This window comes from Charadrius vociferus, unplaced genomic scaffold, assembly GCF_000708025.1.
Source record: "Charadrius vociferus isolate BGI_N301 unplaced genomic scaffold, ASM70802v2 scaffold282, whole genome shotgun sequence".
NCBI classification, from domain to species: domain Eukaryota; kingdom Metazoa; phylum Chordata; class Aves; order Charadriiformes; family Charadriidae; genus Charadrius; species Charadrius vociferus.
The window spans coordinates 3703638-3724649 of record NW_009647731.1 but is presented as its reverse complement, the minus strand read 5'-3'; the positions used below and the strand labels follow the sequence as shown (position 1 = coordinate 3724649).

The 21012-nt window shown below is 41.0% G+C and overlaps 1 protein-coding gene across 1 annotated transcript in view; it reads left to right on the top strand.

Moving 5' to 3' along the window:
* Window positions 1-21012, top strand: part of SORCS1 (sortilin-related VPS10 domain containing receptor 1) — a 209801-nt gene that overhangs the window by 160189 nt on the left and 28600 nt on the right. Inside the window, exons 17-19 of the mRNA XM_009881624.1 lie at window positions 8192-8305; window positions 9280-9451; window positions 19067-19253. Of these exons, the coding sequence (XP_009879926.1) occupies window positions 8192-8305; window positions 9280-9451; window positions 19067-19253 (473 nt within the window). The remainder of the gene's footprint in view (window positions 1-8191; window positions 8306-9279; window positions 9452-19066; window positions 19254-21012) is intronic.

Below are 21012 nucleotides of genomic sequence, written 5' to 3'. Positions count from 1 at the left end.
TCACAGCAATTTGCACAAAAAAAAGGCAGGGAACCGCATTATTGAAATCTCTCTATCACCTGTTTTCTCCAAGTCTGAGGCAGTCCTGAGTATCTCAGAAGAGGGAAATGGTGGGGTTTTGGCAGTGCTGTTAAACCCCCTTTGTGCCTCACCCAGCTAGATCTATGCCACGTTATTAATTAAACCCAGAATCTGTAACATGCAACCTGAAGAGGTTCATCTCATAAATATTTTGTTTCTTGCTATATAAGTTCACTCCGGGACTATGGAAATTGACAGCGTTTCCCTTCTCACCCTCCCATAACTGTAGTTCTGTCCATTTTTCTATGTAAAATCCCAGAATCACAGGAGGCTTTTTCATGTGTCAAAAAAAGTAAATCTTCTTCCACCAAGCAATACCAATTTTGAGCATACTTGGGAATATGGCTTCCTGATGATTTCCCCATCTTCCAGTGAGTTCTTTCTTAGGTAGAAGATACCGCAGTTCTGTGTATAGTTCATCGTTTAGGTGCCCAAAGGTCCTGAATTTCAATCGTTTAACATAGCTCTAGTAATGTGAAAAAGATAGCAGTCAACCACAAAAAAAAAAAAAAAACATGAATAGAAAAGAAATCCTGCAAAGATTTTGACCCTCTTGTAGAGCGTGCAGTACAAAGCTGTGCCAAGCTCATGCACAGGCTCAAGAAAATAACTGATGGGATTGACTCATGGTCAATCTGTTTGTGGTTAAACCCCTTACACTTACTCATGAAACACCTCTGAAAAATATGCTTTCCTTCCAGAACTTCTCTCTCTCTGAGAGTGCGTGTCTTTATTTCATTAAAATTGATTGTGTGGTTTGCTAATACAAAACTTTGTTGCTAGGTACAGAACAAAAGTACCACGGTGACGTTTGTTGGGGGAAGCATGCTTTTATTTCTTTTACGTTCACTCTGAGGAAACTTTCTCCAAAAGGTCTGCTGGGTTGTGAGAGAATCTCTGTGAAAGCTGGGATGGTGGGGGACGTATGACAGACGCTCACAGTTCACACACGTCAACAAGACACCTCAAATCTGTTGCAAGAGGCAGAATTAGGACTTTGCGAAAGTCATCTTGTTAAAAGTAGCCTGAGAATAATACCCTTAAAAATCCTGCGGGTCTCTGTGCTAAGCTGACTGATAAAAGCCTTCCTGACCTAGGAGGGCCTTCCTCCTTCTCGTGGAATCAGTTTTGGTTTAGAGCAGACTGTCACGATCCTCTCCTGAGCTCTTGTTATTCCTACAGTCCTCAGATCTGGATTTTTACTTTATCCATTTCAGCTTCCTTTCCCACCACCTCTGAGGAAAAATAGACCGAAACATTGCTTTAAGCATCGAGTTCAGAAATATTTACCAGCAATATTCATCACTTATTTATCTACTTGATACAGTCAGGAGCATAGTTTTACATAGATTTGCCAAAGAAGGACAGAAAAGCCACAGGGAACAGGAGACAGAGGTTTATCAAGGAACAAGAAAAGAGATGGCAAGAAGAAAAAACAATTCTGCTGGCTCTACTGAATTTCTCAGCCCAGTTTTATAGCGCTGAGAAAGGCAAAGCTGCCACTGCGCTGCAGCATGCAGTGCCTGCCTTGTTGAACTCTGCACTGCCAATGCACCCTGCAGAAGTTGGTCCAAAGAGGCATTCAGAGGAAAATCGGTGAACAAATTCTTGCTGCGGAAGGATGTCCTCTGTGGGGTCCTTCCTACAAAAAGAAGCACTTTCATCATCCTCATTCATGACATTTCAGCAGTGCTTTTGTATTCTCTGTTTCGCTTTTCACTGTGAAGGGCTCTTAATTGAGGGAGGTTGAAGGGGGCATTTATCCCCCAGGCAGGGAGAAGCCCTTTAGCTGACTGCACTTGATTTTGCAATCTTGACATAAACTCGGTGGCTTTTTATATTAGCATCAATGGTTACAGGGCCCAGACTTGTATACAGAATTAAAGAAGACAACAATCCCTGCCCCAGTCAGACTAGGACTTTCTTTGCTGTTTAAACACTGAATTTGTGTGGAGAAAATTTTATTATCTAAGCTTGTCTGAGCTTGGAGTAAAAAAAATAAATCTGTGTGGTCAAGTAAAGCAAAAAAAAAAAAAAAAAAGGTATTAGTGTTGTTGATCCTGCTAGTGCCTTTTTATGAGTTCAAGGAAAAAATGCCCGTTATAAAAGACATAAAGATTTTATAAAGTTTTGGGTATTTCTTCTACTGGTAATATCATAGAACTCCAGGTTCATTTCAGATCTGTATTCAGCCCGTGGTAGTTCTTTCTCAGAGAAAAGGGCACATTTGTTTATTATATTACACAGCAGCAAAACTGAATGACATTAGAAATGACTGTAGTTTCTCTAGCCTTGGGAAGCTGAACTCTTCTGACAGTAGACATCTCTTACCATGGGCTAGAACCAAAACTAGCTGGGGCCAGGGCTGTTTGTGCTCGGTGCAGGGGCTGAGGCTGCAGCCAGAGGGCAATAGTGCTTCAGGAATAGTGGGGAAGCCCTCGGCAAACCTGTCCTAGCAACGGCCTGGAAACGAGATTGTCCTTCTTCATTTAATTGATTTGGGTAAATGGATGACACCGTTACTTGTGTGTTATTAAAGCATTAATTTACCCAGTTTCCTTACATTGTGTTCCTTCCTGCCGTTTGAGTATTATTACGGCAATATCTCTTCAGTAGAAACACCTCCGAGACACAGATGGAAATCTTTGGTGGTGTTCATCCTTCAGCTACCTGTCTCCCAGAGCCTTTAATAGAAACTTGAGTTAAGTGTCTTACTGTCAGTCCTCCCTCTGAACCCGCTGTCATTAATCCTGAGGGCTTCTTCTATCAGTATTCCCGTATCTCGCTCCTCCGTGGGAAGTATGAGCCTGTTGATACTGGTGCTAGTGGCTTTGGATGGCCAGAGAGGCACAGAGGAGCCTCAGTGCAATTGAGAATCAGGTCTATTTCTTTCACTGATGATATCAGCAAGGGTCTGGCTAGCTCTTTTTTTATTGTCTGGCACTTAAATTACAGACCTGCCTGCTAGGTTTAGTTCTTACGCTAAAACATCAGAGTTGGGCATCACGAGAAACTGTCCTGACAAACCGCAGGGAGGCAGAAAGAAGGCAGATACTGAATGTGATTACACTCTGTTGGCTTTGTGTGTTACCACTCGTCAATTTAGACAATCGTGCAAGTGCCAGTTGTGAAATACACATCCATTTGCACCCTTGGATTAACTAACTTAGCTTTATCTTTGGGGTGAGGTAGGCTTGATTGATTAAAGAACAGTAATTTTGAATGAATTTTTAGTTCATTTTGAATTCTTGTGGAGAATGCAGATTCACTATGCAAAGTCTACAGTGCATTTCTGTATCTTTAGGGGCCTAGATATCTGCCAGGTGTGGATTTACTGGAAATATTCTGGGGATTTTAGTTTCCCTATTAACATAAGTTGGTGTAGCTTGACTTAAATACTGTGATGCAATTATAATCATATGCCTTCATAGATCTATAACTCAAACTGCAGCTGAATCCATCCTTCTCTGAGATAAATCCCGTGTCAGGTCCTGTAGAACTGGGAAGCAAGCACAGCTCCCCTTTAACACAAATCTCCATTTGCATCATAGTTCAATATTAGACAATGGTATTAAATGAATAAAAAGGTGGTAAGACTTTTCCACGGCTGTGGCCACAGCTATTTTTTTCCACAAGGACTTTTGGAAACTGCAGAACAAAGGTGACTGTGATCACAGATATCTCAATTCCACCTTGTTTAATGTCTGAAAAGTCTGCAAAGCACAGCATACAAACCCATAAGTAGCATTTTTTGTTTCTGGTGAGTTGACTAGGGTGAAGCTGTTAGTGTTAAGGAAGTCCTGTGGTTACATGTTAAGCCATCTCTTGATTTTTAGAAGTTATGAGAGTGGCAACCACTCATCTGACTTAACTGGTTATTTCTATATCTTAAAACAGTGGGATTTTAATAATTTGGCGTGCATTTACAGTTCTTTCATGACAGTATGTTTGTCAGATCTGTATTCAAACTACAAACTTCTTTAAAGGATTTCTTTTCCTTTGATTATTACCTGTGCTGCAAATAATCTTAGATAAGGTATTTTACCGTAAGCTTTGAGCAGGGACACAGAACTTCTGGAATTAATTCGTATCTGTCTGTAATTGCAGAGAAGGACTTGCACTCCTACTTGACTGATACAAGTAAGATTCCAGTCTAAACCAGTAAAAGTGGCTAGGGTAAAACCATCATTGGCAAGAGACAGATGATAGGCTGCTTCATACCGATAAAACAATCCCTGCTGGTAAATGCTTCACTCTTTTTTTTGATAGGTACATTATCTATTTCACCTGAGTTCTTTTCAGGCAGGGACAAAATATCATCAAAATATGCAAATTCCAATTCCCAGTTACCAGGCAATGACTCGGCTAGCTGATTGCAGTCGAAAGCTGATGCCTTCCCTGTCTCCAGATTTTGCTATACTGGCTCGTGCTATGGCAATCCAATTGATGCTAATGCTTGTTGATTGCTACAAAGCCTGTTGTGCCAAATTGTAGGCAGCAATTTGTTGTCAGCATGAGTGTTCCGCGTGCAACAGCCTGTAGCCAAGGAATTCATTAGACTCCAAGACTGCGGAGGTGAACGGGTGGCTGGTGCATCTGTAGAGAGATATGGAACAGCAATTCATGTCATTTACCGGGATGATATTTCTGTAGGGCCTTAATGAGCCAGACGATTTGCAAGTCTGAAAACGACACTGTGAAACTTCTGTGCTTAGAACTATTTCTGCTGTGGAAAATCCTATGATTTCATTCTCCTGACTTTGAGAAATATGATCCAAGTATAGTCAAACCTAGTTAAGTCAAGCTTGACTTGTCCAGATGTGCAGGTACTAATAGGAACCAAAATTATGGCATGAGTCTAGACTTGTGTATAGTAAGAAATCCCAGACTGATACTACTGCATCAAATTGGACTGTGGGTACTGATCCTTTCTGAGGCAGATTTCACTGTATTGTTTTGGTTTTGTTTTCACCTAACTGATTACAGAACTGTGTGTGTACAGTGTTACAGCTTTTTAATTAGTGACACATGATAACTTAGGAATACAGTGCTGCGGAGTGTTGACAAATGAATTACAAAAATACAGAAGTCCCACTTGTATGTAAATATTTGTTTTCTCTAAGCAAATCATAATGATGTTATTCTTCATTATAAAGTGTATTCTGCAGCTATAGTGTTCTTATTCCAACAAGGATGATTAGAGAAGCACATGGCAGTGGGAGAATAGGCTGGCTGTTGCTTCCAAAGCAATTAAGCAACATTCAGTCACTAGCATCTGAGTAAATAGATTGATGAAAATTCAATCAAAAAGCTGAGGAAAAGACCATTTAGGTCATCTACTTCATTGCTGTTTCCTAGAGTATGTTCTCAATTACTTGTTGTAGATATCCCAAGCACACAGCGGACAAAATGTTCCTTTGGAACAGTTGTGCAGTCTAATAGCTGTTTAGGAGTTTTCCCAAGTGATACGCAGCTTTAATTTTGTTTTGCTTAGTGTCAGCTTTTTAATTTCTCTTTTTTTAGATTACCTCAAAACATATTTTTTCTTCTTGATTCAGAAGGAAAAGTTGCAGGCAGGAGTAAAAAGCAGTGACAAAATTCTTCACAGTGTCCCACCTTTGATAATAAGCATAAGAAATATAACAAAATACATTGCAGAATATTCTCTCCTTTTTCTTTCTTTGTCTCATATCTTCTTAAAATTTGTTAATAGTGTGTCCTGGTTTCAGCTGGGAATGAGTTAATTTTCTTTCTAGTGACTGCTGTGAAAGGAATGTCAATAATGCTTATTGTTGTTGTTTTTGCTAAGGGATGTTTATAGTTTTCAAGGACTCTTTTCAGCTTGCCATAGAAGCTGAGAAGGAGCATAGACAGAACAACAGAATACCCAATGGAATATTCTGTACCATAGATGTCATGCTTAGTATGTAAATGTGGGTTGGCTGGGAGTGGAGACGGGAAATCCACAATCACTGCTCTGGAAGGTACCGATTCACCTGGTGGTGAGAGTGACTTGTGTCATTACAATTATTTTTCCTTTTCTGTTACTGTTCTTTTAAATTGTTTTTATCTCAACCCACAAGTTTTGGGTTTTGTTCTTTCCCTTTCCCCCTCCTTTTCTCCCTCTTCTCCCTGCCTTTCTAGGGGTAAGGAGGAGAACTGTGCAAGTGGCTGTGTGATTCTAGCTGCTGGCTGGGGTTAAATCACAACATAGTGATTCATTAAATTTTTGTTTTAAGCCATCATGCTTTGGTCCAGAAAGAAAAAGACATATGGAAAAAAAGTCTTCATAATGTTACACGTTCTTCTTGCTGTTAATATTATTCTACAAATATCATTGATCGCACTGCTGCCTATTAGGAGGTGCTGAATGCGGTAGCCTGATAGAGGTGAGGTATCTGCAGCTCTATGTCCCCAAGCAGTAGCAAGGTTGAGCATTTGTTCCCAATAGGCACACATATGCATGCACACACAGTACATATGTGTATACGTACATGGCTGGCGACACAGATGAGCACAAACAGCAAACACAGCAGTCACACAAACACCAGTTGCCTCATCCTGTACCCCTCTCTGGTTAGTGAACGTGAAATCCCATTTGTGGAAAATATGTGCACTGTAAACATACATACAATATTGATCCCACCACTACCTGGTCTTTAGACACCCAGTTCTGTCCAGTATCTGGCCCCTGGATGCCTTGTCTCCCCAGTTGCTGACACTGGACACGCCCAGTTGCCTCATGCATAGACAAACATAACAGGTCTCCTCATGAGCAGGTCCAGACCTATATGGCTTTACACCAGTAGCCATTCCCCAAGACTTCTTGTCCTCTCCAATAGCCAATTCATGGACCTACTATCCAGCCCAGATTTATGGCAGCACCTAGCTCCCAAGTCTTTTCTCCTAGTCACTGGCTTGCCTGGTGTGGTGCTCACCTCCACAGTATGCGCACACTCCAGTCACTCCAGTTGCTGGTGGTGCAGGCACATGGCCCTCTGTAACCTGTGGTCTGAGTCCAGTTGCTGAGACTTAGACCACCACACACTGCTTCTTTGCATATACAGAGAGCCTTTAATTACATAATCTAATGCTGCCCTAATCCTCTTTTCTTAGAATGTCAGGGTACTTGATAGCAAGATATTAAAGATAATAAGCAAAAAAAGTGCTTTGCAAAGAAGTGCCGTTTTAAGATCAAGGAACATGTTGCAACTGGAACATCAGAATGGAGTTGGGGGACTCTGTATAGCAGTTCTCAGAAATGTCATCCCATTAACTTCTCCATTATGGGATACGGAGAAAGCTTAGTAAAAGTAGTAAGAATGATTTTCCATCCAAACAGTCCTCATTACTCAACGACTGGAGAGGAAACCCGCATGTGAATGGAGGTTTTTTCTTTGTTTATTTGTTCCACAATAACAATTTTGATAGAGTCTTTGTTTACCTGGAATCAAACCCAATTTGAATTGTTGTTTATTTTTAGTGGAACCAAAACAAATTTAGTCATAGCTAAACCCAAATTGGGACAAAAGATTACAGTTTGACTCATTGTTTCTAACACATGATTTTTGGTAGCATTTCTTTTCCAAACAAAAATAGAATTGAAGACCGCAGCTGCCTTTTCTGTTACCAAAGATGTTGTAAATACCTTCAGTTGAGAGCTCTCTCAGGTCTGTAAATTTTCCTCTACAGCTCATGTGATATAGTTTTCACATACAATTAACTATTTAGGACTTCACCTTTCTAAGATGTGACTGAGACAGCAGTGATTGAACATAGCTTAGATCTCTGGCTTTTATTATATTTGAGTCTAGAGCTCAACCTGAGAATTACTGTTAAACTGTGGATGGAGAAAAGATGATGTAATAGCTCATGAACTACCTTGTCTGGTTCTGCTCGTTTCTACTAGGACATATGTAAGGTACATCTACCCCCCAAAAAAAAGATAAAGCAGGATGAAGAATCTGTTGTTATATGAATTAAAAATCAGAAAACCTAGTAAACAGATTGAGGAAAATCAAAACTTGTATCAATAGTAGAGAGCATGAGCTAACACCTGTATTTATTCTTTTGTTTTTTAATGTGCCTGTTTCTTTTAATGCTAAAACAGCGATTATGGATATGAACGTCACAGCAATGGGCAGTGTTTACCAGCATTTTGGTATAACCCATCTTCCCTGTCAAAAGATTGTAGCCTTGGACAGAGTTATCTCAACAGCACTGGGTAAGTGGCACACTAGAATTTATTTAGCTAGAGCACTCATATGGACTTTAACTCAAAAAAGAGTGCATTTACTATAGGTGCCTCAAAGGTGGCTGAAGCCTTTGGGAACTCTTCTTCACTGAGGTGTTAGTGTGTACAGTCTGGCCCTCTAGATCTTCATCATGTATGGTCCAGACCTTTCCCTGAAAAATGATGCCTTAAAGAAACTTGGCGGTGGGAACTGTAAGGCAAAGGCCAAATCATTAAAGTCGCTGAGAAGACTCCTTTTAAAATCATGTGTTAAGGCAGAATAAGTGGAAAACAAATGAGAGGAAAGAGATGAAACGGATGTATATGTGGACTGAAGCAATAAATGGGCAGCTAGCCTGACTGCTGATTATTCCTTGGCCCTCTTGGAAGTCAATGGAAGATGTAGTTTAAGATACTGACCTCAAACTTCATTTCTGATGCAAGTGATTAAAGAAACCCAAGCTGTGTTTTGGCATTTCGTATGCTCAAAGATAGGCAGAATTTTCTGTTTTCTTCAAGTCGCATTTCTGTAGTGCTCAAGGTTGGCATCTTTAGAGAGAGTTGCCTCACAACTGATGAGAAGTGGAGAGCATGTAAGAAAAGCTGTTAAACTATGCTTAACAGTATAATAATTGAATAAAATTCCATACTGGATGTGTACATCATTGATTTATAACTTTATAGTTATTGAACACGTAACATAGATCATCATATAATTTTGGTTTAGGCATTTTATTCATATGTGGTATATAGGTGTGCTATGCAGGAAAATAATATGTGCCATTAACAACAGCATGAACTATTCAAATGTTAGGCACATGAGGAATGCTTGGCTGAGACAAATGCTAAAATATATTTGGGAATCTGTTTTCTTCCAGTCTCCTTAGTTTAAAGAAACCTCAAAAATGCCTCCCTGCTCCCAATTAACCCTGTTAGCATCTTGCATATTCTCTTTTCCTTTGCAGATACCGGAAAGTTGTTTCTAATAACTGCACGGATGGTGTGAGAGAACGGTACACAGCGAAACCACAGCAATGTCCTGGCAAAGCCCCACAGGGCCTTCGCATAATCACATCTGATGGCAAACTGACAGCTGAACAAGGACACAATGTCACTTTCCTGGTGCAACTGGAAGAGGTAGGCTCTATTTTTATGTTGCATCCCAGGCCCCACGGGTGTATTTGAGTCTGATTCATGCCACACAAGAGTTTGCAAAGTGATGAAGAGGTAAACCAAGAGAGTGTGGGATAAAGTCAGTCAGCTCCACGGTGCAGCTGGGGGAGAGTTTGCTCTAAAATGTAATGGATGATGTGTGGAGATGACGAGACTGGAAGAGTATTGTAGTGCATAAGGTAATCGCTGGGAGAAGTTTGAAAAAAACTGGGAACTGGTTTGGTTTGGGAATTTCACAGTAGAACTGGAGAGTGCAGGTTTGAATCCCGATCCCCACCCTTACCTGTACTTTTGACTTCTTGCTGTGTTTGAAACTGAATTTCCCTTTTTACTTGTGACTCACTTTCAACCAAACATGGCTAAAAGCAGATGTGCAGATCTGCCTCCATCACACAAGCTGGTACATATTGTTTAGGCATTTGTGGATGAAATCTCAGGATGTCATCATCAGCATTAAGTCTGAAATTGATTGCAAATGTGAAGCTGATTTAGACTCTGATCAGAGCCTGTGTTTTCGTTACATCTGTAACTTAACTTGGTATTTCACTGTTCTGCTCCCTCCATTTCTGAATCTTTAGAAAAAAAGGTTTAAAATCTTTTTGCCTGGTTTTTGTTTTTTTTTTTCCTCAGCACTTCTGTGGAAGTGCTGGAGCACCTCTCCTATGAGGAGAGGCTGAGAGCTGGGGCTGTTCATCCTGGAGAAGAGAAGGCTCCGGGGAGATCTTATTGAGGCCTTCCAGTACCTAAAGCGGGCAACAACGCAGCAAAAGAACAACCACCCTTTTATAGAATAGATATTGGTTTCACAGAATCACAGAATAATTGAGGTTGGAAGGGGTCTCTGGAGATTTAGTCCAACCCAGCTTCTGAAAGGGAAATTTCTTTCCCTTGCAAACAAGGCAGAGCTATCGCAAAACAAGAACTTCCCATTTCCTGTTTAGTTTTGCCCTGCGCAGGTATACAGCATAGTACAACGCAGGATGTTCAACATCCACAGAACCTGCCACTCAATTTTTGCTGAAGAGAAGGCATCAGGCAAATTAAAAAAAGCTGGATATGTCTGTGTGTGCATGCGCAGTTTTTCCCAATGGCATATGAAGAAAATAAGTCCTATTCAACCGTTGCGTCCTGGAACGGTGACCAATATTTTTAAGTGCTTCACACTGGTGGGAACTCTTCCTTTAGCTTATGTCACACAGTATCTTTTAGGATGTAAAAAACCAGCAGTCTTTGCTTATATTGTAGTTCCCTTGCATCTTAACATCTCCTGTATCCTTCTGAGACAGTTTGAAGCCTTCAGCTTTGCAGGGTTGTTCCACACATTGCAGCCTCTCAACTCTCTTTTTTTCATGCCTATATTCCACTTGACCTGTAGGATGAGAAAAAGGTAAAGAGCTGGTGAGCCAACGCAGGAGACTTCGTTAGAGATTTGTACTCCTATTATCTTTCTAGGGCTTTCTGCTCCATCTAAGGACCCACCAGGGTCGGAAAAGAAGACTGAACTGCAGAGGCAGGCTCACTGGAGACCCTGAAAAGTCACTGCATTGCTGTAGTCGAGGTGTTTGCTAAGAGGGGAGGGAGAGGCAAATGGAGGCAGTAAAAAACTGTTTTCACTCAGATATGGGATTCAGGAGCAGGAACCACAGCACAGGGGTTTCTTGTAGAGCTTGCTTGTGCCTGCGGTGATGCTGAGGGCCGGGACTGTGTCATTCTGACAATGACACAATGTCAGTAAAAGATGTCTGAAGGGAAAAACAAGGACAAGGCATTCAGAAGTGTTCTGCTATTGAAGAAGACACAAAAGGTAACTAATCACCAAAGTCTGTGCCAGTGAAGAGGGGGCAGACACCAAAACCAGTGTAGAGTATTGCTGATTTCTGAGAGCCAGGATTCTCTGACCCTGAATCACATGAAATTTTCCCGTGAAGCATTTATATCTGGCAGCATATAAATATCATTAAAAGCAAAAACATATTTAAATGATTGGAATGTAAGAATGCATTCCAAAGTGGTCTAACTTTCCTGTCACCTTTTAGGATTTCTGTATGACTTCTTAAAAACTGTTTGCAAAGTCACTTTGCACTCTCAATATCTTTGGTTCTGTTATTGGAAAGGTTTGTCCAGGTTAGTTCTTCTATTAATCTGGGTATAATCATCCTGATACTCTTACTGGGTGACAACAGACAGGAGGCATCAATATTTCCTTTTATAATTAGCATAGGTCCCATTGTACAAAGCAAAATGGACGCAGTTAATAAGCAGACCACCATACTTACGCTGGTAATTTTGCTTTTAAATTTCCATTGAGCTAAGCAGAATAAGAGCAGCATCTCTGTCACTAAACAGCAGCACAGGAGAAAACTAGTTATGCTTAAAAGCAAATTTTCCCAATGCCTCAAAATGCTGCCAGTTTAAAGGCTAATGCTTTGTCCTGCCTGGGCTGTGTGCACAGACCCACAGCTGGTACCCCTCACACTGCAGCATTCAACAACAGTGTTGTTTCTCAACCTAAACAACCTGAATCCTTACTTTATTTTTGCTCAGCAACAAAAGAAACCTAAAAGGGAAAATTCCAAAGCATTTTTTCCTACTGAAGTTCTTCAGCCAAATCACCCTGACATATTTTGGTGCTCTGTCGTAGAAAATAGAGGAATTTTATTAAGTGGGTGTTGTTTCTGCATGCCTTCCTCATCAGATGGTCATGTAGATCTCTTGCCTGTCACAAACCCAATTGTTATTTGTGTGGTTGAGTTGTGTGTATGAACATCAGACACTTGTGCTTGCTGTACTGCTTCAGCAGAGACACTGAAAGCTGCAGCCTCCAGAACAACGCTATTCAACACAATGGCTTTCAAACTTGTTTCATCTGATTGCTCATACATCTTTGCTGAAGAAATGGACGGTAAAGACATTCAGGGCAGAAAGGTTCAGGGCTTTGGCTGTTTCATTACAGATAATTCACAGAGAAACTGCTTCCTCTAATTTATTTTTTATCTTGATAAAATGACAGCCAAAAGTCTTTGACTTTCCAGGGCTGCCTCGGTTCTCACTTGACAAAGTCATTCCACTGAGAGCAGATTTTTGGCTTACTTTTGACTACTTGATGCTGCTATATGATGTTTGGATTAGACTAATGTGTGGGGAAAGCTCATTTGTTGCTCCAGTTCAGGCCATGGGCTAGAATTCTGGCAATCTGAACTCATTCCTGAACTGCACTCTGAGCTCTTTCTGCATGACCTTGAGTAAGAAACTTAACCTTTCTGCTTTTTTATTCCCTCATTTGAAAATAGAGCTTTGCTTTCTCCCTTATGCCCTCCATACCTTTCACTTATGTGCTGAATGGTCTTAAGGCCAGAGAACTCTCTCTTACCGTGTGAATATACAGATGGAGCCTTTAATTTCCTAAAGACCACTATGGTTTTCTGTAATGACAATCTTTATAAGTGGCTGTGCAAGGTACATTGCGTCTCAGGTGCACTTAGTGAGCTTGGGGATCCTGCTGGGGGGACAGTACTATTAGCATTTCCCTCCTCAGCACTGTTGTTTGGTGCAATTCAGCATTCATCTCAGCTGAAGCCTCTGGAGATGAGCTTAGCATTAGAATTGTTTTGATTGTTGATGTACCCAAATTAAAGATGCAAAGCTAGTAGTACTTAAAAGCATAGCCTGTATTTTTTCGTGGTATCCTACTGTCTTTTCTCTTTTGATATCACAAGTTAGTTAGTAATGATTACAGGAATATGAAACCTTCATCCTACCTTTCAACGCACATGCTGAATCATGGCTGTTTATCTTACTAACACCACCACATTCCTGTTAATAACGCACAGACGAAAGATCAGTACGTCCCCCTCCCCCATACCACTGTCATCTGAATTAAAACTGCATTTTCTGTGTTACTGATGGTGACAAACTGGTTAGGAGAAATCAGAGCCTTTCATGCATTTTTAAATTCACTGCTGAAATTCCATGAAAATGTATGAAAGTTGACCTTGCCTTCATGATGACACACAGCGCTACAGTCTTCTAATGCACCTCCAGTCACACAAGTTGAATTATTCTGCATAATCTGGAGAGGCTGTACTTAGTGATTGCTGGGGAGCACAGATCTAGTCCTGTAGAAAAAGGTCATAGCTGAGACTAGCTGGCACAACTGGCAGTCAGAATGAATTATTTGATTAGTATAATTAACTGTTTTGGTTTAGAAAAAGAAGCATGTGAAAAGTATCAAGCTATTTGCTCTGATAAAAGACACATTTATAATCAGTTCCTGATTTAATAAGTTAAGAGTGTCTCTCTGAAAGCAGGATGTTAGACAGGAAAGCATGTTTTTCAGTATTTGATCAAGCTGGACTTGAATATCTGTTTAAAATTCAGCATATGCTTTACACAGACCTGGACTAAAGTTATTCCATGAGTAGATATTCAGTTGCAACGAATATCTGTGATGGATGTTTTCTGATAGTGACAGGAAAATGCCAAAGAGGGAAAAGGGTTAATCTAAAGAAAGCACAAAACATTAATCCATGAAGACAATCCAATAACAGCAGTGTCTGTCTCTTGCAAATGACAATTAAATCTATTATCAACGTCTGTAAGGAAGACACACTAGTTGGTGCATAATTGAAGACTTAAAATTTAAATCTGAAACATGGGAGGCAAAATTAAAAACCTTGAACTGTGTTTCATTGTTTTAATACTTCCATTTAGATACAAATACTGGAACTCAATAAGGACAATTCACTATTCCAACCTTCTGGGCAAGATTCAGGCGGAGTGTTTGAGAGAGAATCTTGCTAGGTGGGTCTCACATACACCAAAATACTGAAAGCTGCATAAAAAGTATTCAAGATGGAAAAATATCATTGCAAAGTGTATGCACTGTTTCTTGATACACCCTGAGGCTGAAAGTTTCCTGGAGTTTTTTGAAAGCATCCAAGTCTTGTGCATGCTCTGGACTTCCATGCTTTTGGCGAGATACATGAAAAATATGCGTTTGGCTTGGGGGGCGCTGGAGAGGTAGGAGGGAGGAGAATCTTTTGTTTATGCTTGGAAACCCCCTGGACATTTAATGCAAAAATCCCTTAGAAAACAGTAAATTTCTGATTTACATTTTAGTATCAAAGTTTGTAGAGGTAAAGGGCATAATACGGGGCCTTGGGAAACTTGTTTTTAATTCCCAGGGCTTCTTTTCAGGCTAAAAAGAATACTCAGGTGCTTAAAGTTCAGCATACGCTTAAGTCTTTGGCTGGACTAAAGCCTTTATCGAGATTTCAGTGTACTTCAGGTGATATCCAAGTTTGTGTATATTGCATATACCTGTACAAGGTAAAAAACATCCATCAAAAGTACTTTCGTTTTTTTCAGCTATTGGAATTGGTTGCTGACTAGCTCAGTGTGATTAAAACACAGGAGCTGAATGCAGAGATATCACCTCGAGCAGCCAAGTTGGCAAATTTCTCCCTTGATGCCTAAGAGCACTGGCATTAAAGACGTCTTACAATGAAGGCCGGAGAGGCTGCCCAAAGGTAGCTCGGTGCTGATCGCATCCAAGTGCTTCGCTGTGGCTGCAGAAGTAATGCAGGGAGTTTTGTGTCTGCTCTAATCGAGCTTAAAAGCTTCAGAAAACCCCAATCTTGCCAAAACGACAAGGAAAAGCTGAAAAAAGCAACAGGAGAGATTTTTGCAAGACGTATGTATATGCATCAAATTGTTGCAAAACAAAACTTCTCTCGGCTAAACAGCTACTTGCAAATGGCTGTGGAGAGCTGCCTGAGAGACAGCCAGCTGGGGTTGATGTAGATCAGGTGTGGGCTGAATGGGAAGTGTTTTGATTTTGGCTCACCTGCCTTCTCTTTCTGTCTTATTCTGCCCATGCTCTTACCCAGCACAGATGAAACATTAGAACAAGTCAAAATACAGTCTCTTGGTTTTCCTGACTTTTTTTTCTCTCTTTCTAAGCTAGAATTTTAAATGTCAGCTTTTCAAAATGTGGCATTTTCAGAGAAGTGTTACAGCACGGATCTTACTGAATGGGAAATGTATTTCCAGTTCAAATGGTTTTAAAACAAAACAGGAAAGGCCAAGACAAATGAAAAACACTGGGGGAACAGCAGCTGAAGCTCTTCTCCAATTAGATTTTCAGATGTCTCTGTCAGCATCTTTTCTCCCTAGGGAATTTGGAAGAAAAATTGAAATCTAAATCCTGCATGCCTTAGAAATAGCTGCCTTCCCTGGCAGCACCTGTAGACACCATGGGTTTCATGACTACGGAGAAAATGAAGACAAGAGAAGAAACACTCATTAGAGCATGAATTTTGACACTTGCAGAAACAAGGCTGTTCTAAAATGCTGTCACCTTTTTCATCTTCCTCTGCTACCTCAAACATGCAGAGGAAAATGCCTTGACCTGAAATATACTTAAATTGCATGGCCTCAAGTATAATCAGAGATGATAAAGCCAGTGGCGTCACTATGTTGGTACAGTTTTAACCATGTGAACAGCTTTTGTCCCAGCAGTATGGCCTTACTGAAAACTCTTCAAAGGTATCATCTCTTTTTTAGTAACAAAAGATGACTAAAACCCTAGTGATGATGGACCTTGGGGAACTGGGAGAGCATCTAAGGGTACTTCAGAGATCTCTGTCTTTGGTCTGAGTACAGCGCCATGCCTGAGAGAATATATTCCCCCTCTGAAAGGGATTCAGAGCTGACGAACTTATGTACACTCACTTCTGACTGCAGAGACATGTCCCATTTGATGCCTTCTGTTGGCTCAGTCAGTCAGGAGTGCCCACTCCACTGCATCATGTTTGAAGCTGCACATCTTCTTTCAAATAACTCAGCTCAATGAAGGACATAACTCTGTACCTAAGACAATCACCTGCGTTCCTAATGCCTCTTCATAAGGACTGGCACGCTCCCGTAGTTTGATCCTCTGTGTAACACAGGTAGGAGGAGCCCTTGCCTCAGTGACTTGTTCTTCAGAACGTAAGCAGGTGCTAAAACGTCTAGTAAAGCATCCAATGGAGAATTTGCTAAGAGCTTTGCCTTAGTAGTTTGCATTGCTCAAGAACCTTTCTCAGGTTTTACAATATGTCAGTGAAATCTCCAGATGTTACCAAGTGAATTTCTAAGAGAAACAGAACTACGCAAGGGCAACCTGGAGCTGGCTTAATATGCAAGATCCCCGTGTTCCTTTCTAAAAGGATACGCAGGTTGGCCTTCTCACTAATGTCTCAGCACCTCGGGGATCCTTTGCCCTTTCTGGTGCTCTCAAGAGGAAAACAGGGAGTTGCTGTCCATACTTTCAAGACACCAGGAGGGAAATGGCACGAGATATCTGTTGGAATCCCCAGACATGTGCCTCTGTCAAGGGCTCTCTTTCACCTGCCACACCTTCACTCCGGGATCCTCCAGAACAGAGCAACACAGTTATTTTTGTCTCATCCATTTGGAAGCAACTGAGCTTCCAGCAGGGTTCCAGGGCAGTCTAACGACTACAACTTCAGCCTCTAAAAAGAGAGCATCTGGGAAAATGTGTCTCTCTTGCCATCCCCAGGTATAGCTCTGCGCCTCCTGCTTTCCATTCAGGCGAGCCTCCACTATTTCTGCCTTCACAACAAGTTATAAAAAGACTGAGAGAAAACATGGAATATAAAGCTTATGTTACAATTCCCTCACATACTCACACATTTCCCTTTCTGATGTGGAATCCTGCTTGATGCCAACCATTTACACGGGTACCTTTCATTCCAGTTGGGCATCCAGAAGACTGTTTCTCTCTCAAGGGAAAATAAATAAATAAATAAATAAAAACCCCAAACCCGAACCAAGAAAAGGAAAAGGAAACCAAACCAAAGTAAATTAAATGTCCTTTCAGCCAATTTTATGAACTGCCCTCAGCTATTAATTTACGGGAGCCTGTGGAGTGAGCTGCTCCATGGCAACAGCCAGCGAGCGTGAACATACCGGGCATAAGCATCATGCAGAGCCACTGAGGGGGACTTTCAAAAGGAGCAAGAATGCTTACAGTTAAGACAAGGTTCTGCATCTTACCTGAAAGGGAGAGGATCTATAGCAGCCATGGTTGTTATATGGGTCAGTGTAGGCTGTGTAACTATTTGTGGAGTGAGCTGCTCCATGGCAACAGCCAGCGAGCGTGAACATACCGGGCATAAGCATCATGCAGAGCCACTGAGGGGGACTTTCAAAAGGAGCAAGAATGCTTACAGTTAAGACAAGGTTCTGCATCTTACCTGAAAGGGAGAGGATCTATAGCAGCCATGGTTGTTATATGGGTCAGTGTAGGCTGTGTAACTATTTGGTGGTCAGAAACTGCCCTTACCATAGGTGTATCATTGTCTCATGATAATCTAGAGTGTGAAACGTAAGTTATAGTGATTTTTCTTGTATGCGAACATGACTCACTTCTATGTCTTTTAAACAGGGTTGCAACAAAAAAAAAATTGCTTTTCGTCTGTAAAACTGAATAAGAAAATGACATCACTTCCCTCTTTTGGGTTTTAGATGCTTTTTAGGGCTGGGTGACTCTGACATTGAGTTTAATGAAGCTGCATACACCAGGCTGGAATTCAGTTTCAGGAGTGGAAGATTAAAACCTGTTTTAAGATTGTTTCAGATTAGCAGATCCCTGTTCTGGTATGGAGAAAACAGATCCCTGATAACCTTGGCTTTTGGTTTGTAGTGGGATTCTTTTTTTTTCCTCCAACTGTGATTTTTATTTTTTTATTTATTGTAATTTATTGTAGCAATTCTGAAACGTGCTAGATGAGCAGCCCAGGAGACTAATGTCACAAAGCAGCAGTCTGAGTTATACCACAAACCCACTCTGCTGGGATTATCTCTAGGCAGGAGGAGAAGTTTAATCAGCTCTGTCAATTCATTAGCCCTTCCCTTCTGAGGCAGGCACAAAGGGTCCCACTTAGTGTCAGTAGTGTTCATAGCTGTTCTGAAATAAATACAAATTCAGCTCATTTCAAATCAGGCCACTGAGCGAGTCATAAGATGCTGTAAACTGTTGTTATCGTGTCAGACTGAAGTGGGTTTTTTTTGACACCCCACCGTTTTGATATAGTTGACCCTTCCCCGAGGACTTACAGTTTTATCTTTCTGCTTTTTATGGTTTTAAATACAGAAGTTCACAATGTGTGTTGTTCCAAAGACTTCTGAGGCAATCTCAATAGCTACCCATGTCCTGAGCGCTTGCCGATGTGAGCACCATTCCACACTACAGCCCTGCTCTTCGCTATAAGGGAACCCAGGGGAAGGAGCCAGTATATTTTCGAGAAGATCCCCTAGTCCCTTGGCGATTAGGAAAGCAGGGCTACAGCACACGTCTTGGAGGACACCTCCTTCACAGTGCAGCTGCATCAACCTCAAAAGGGGGGTCACTTTCTCTTTGCTGACTATTGAGCAAGCTGATGAAGTGACCACCTTTGTTCTGGTAACATCAGACCTCGTGACTATCCTCCAGTTGTGGTCTAGGTCACCCCACCGATCCAGTCTTTCTCAAAAAAAGCAGTCTATTCTGACCCTTTCTCTTTTCTGTCGCCACAGGGAGACCTCCAGAGATCCCTCATTCAGGTGGATTTTGGAGATGGCATCGCTGTGTCATATGCAAATCTCAGCTCAACAGAAGATGGGATCAGGCACATCTACCAGAATGTGGGCATCTTCCGAGTGACCGTGCTGGTGGAAAACAGCCTGGGATCTGACAATGCTGTCCTCTACCTGCATGTAACGTGTATGTATGTTCATAGTCATTAGGTTCTGTCATTCTTTAAAAATTACTCATCCTTAGAGATGACATTTAGGTCTTTCCAGCTGGGAGCAGAGTGATAGAATATGATGAGTGTTTGTCTGTCCTTCAGCAGAGGACTTCAGACTGAGAGGTGCCACAAGGCAATAGTGACATTTGCTTTTTAAACAATGTTCAACCTCTTATTTTGGGTAGTCTAATTTGAGACACCACAAAGGAGTGTCCAGCCCTTTCTGAAATGCACCTTCATTAGCATGGTTACACTTCCAGAAAAACAAAGACATCCATGATCTTTAATCACTTTTAAAAGCCTTGACTTTTACTTTGTATATGTGTTTTGCCCTCTAACAAAATACAACCGCATCTGGGATGGAAACCATTGCATTTTCAGTCTTTCTGTTGTCATAGGAACCAAAATCTTGGTGTTAAAGAGTATTACAAGAAAAAATATTATCTTCACGTTGCTCTTCTACTGTTCTTTTTAACCTGTTTATACTTCAGCTGGCTCTGATTTACAACTGAAATGTTTCTCAAGTCCTTGCTTAAAACCAGCAATGTTCTCTTTCATATTTATTCTAGTGCATTGTTATGAACCCAAAGGGTCAACCTATTACTGAAATTTTGTAACATCCCTAATGGATTTTGTTTGAGGCCATTGTTTTTTTTATACAGTGGGGGGTTTTTTTTGGTTGATTATTTATGTTTTCATCTGTGTGCCTGTGTGCCAGATTTACTGAAAAAAAAGGAAATTCCAGAATGTAAAGTTATGCTTACAGAAATACCACTTACCCTCTACCAAATTTATTCCACATATTGTCTAGGTAATTTAGCACATTTCATATACTGTAACTTAGTTTTGGAGTTACATGCACGACAGTAGCTACCTCTTCAGGGGAAGAGGACAGCTCTTTAATGGTGCATTGTCGTATCAACAGATGGGAGCAGTGGGAGGTATAGCTGTGGGAGAGAGGAGGTTTATGAGGGAGCACTAGAGAAGCAAGAGCAAATATCTCCCTGAATGCCTCCTTTCAAACAGACCTTTGGTTCGTGATCGTAGTCTACCATTTATGATTCCCTAACCTGATAGATCCTCATCTGTGGCAAACTTTTATGTCACATAATCCTTCAGCACACCACGTGTTTGAAAAACTCGTAATACCCTGCAAAAATAACTGTACTCATAAATTAGCTTATTGTGAAGCTTAGGGTTTTGATTTGAGGGCTTAGCCTATATCACTTTTGTGCTGAGGCACTGGTGCATCAAGGTAAATTCTCAGCTTTTAGACAGCTACTGATTAATTTATTTTTTTTTTAGTTATTTAAGTATCACTCTAAGTAGGGTAGAGAAAAGGACCTCTGCTCAGAATACACATTTATACACTTCTGTGTAATTTCTTTGGTTCTGGAGTCATATTCTAGTTTCCCTCCCTGAGTGTGCTTGGGTAATTATCACAGGAGCTGCTGGGAGCTCTGAACGCAGAAATCCCCCTCCCACTGCTGCTGGTTATGAAAGTGTCAGCCCAACAGGAGCCGTGGTCTTTTTTTTTTTTTTTTAACTCTTTGTAAAGGTCATTGGAAACAAATGGAGAAGTGTTTTGGTGGTTGATATTTCACAGGAGGTTCTGACAGCCTTGTGCATGCAGGTTTTGTAATCATTCGCTGTTTGACTAAAGACAATTCCAGTGGGACCATTGCACACCCTCAGCCTATCTGCAAAGTAATGAGGCCACGTCAAGCAGCAACT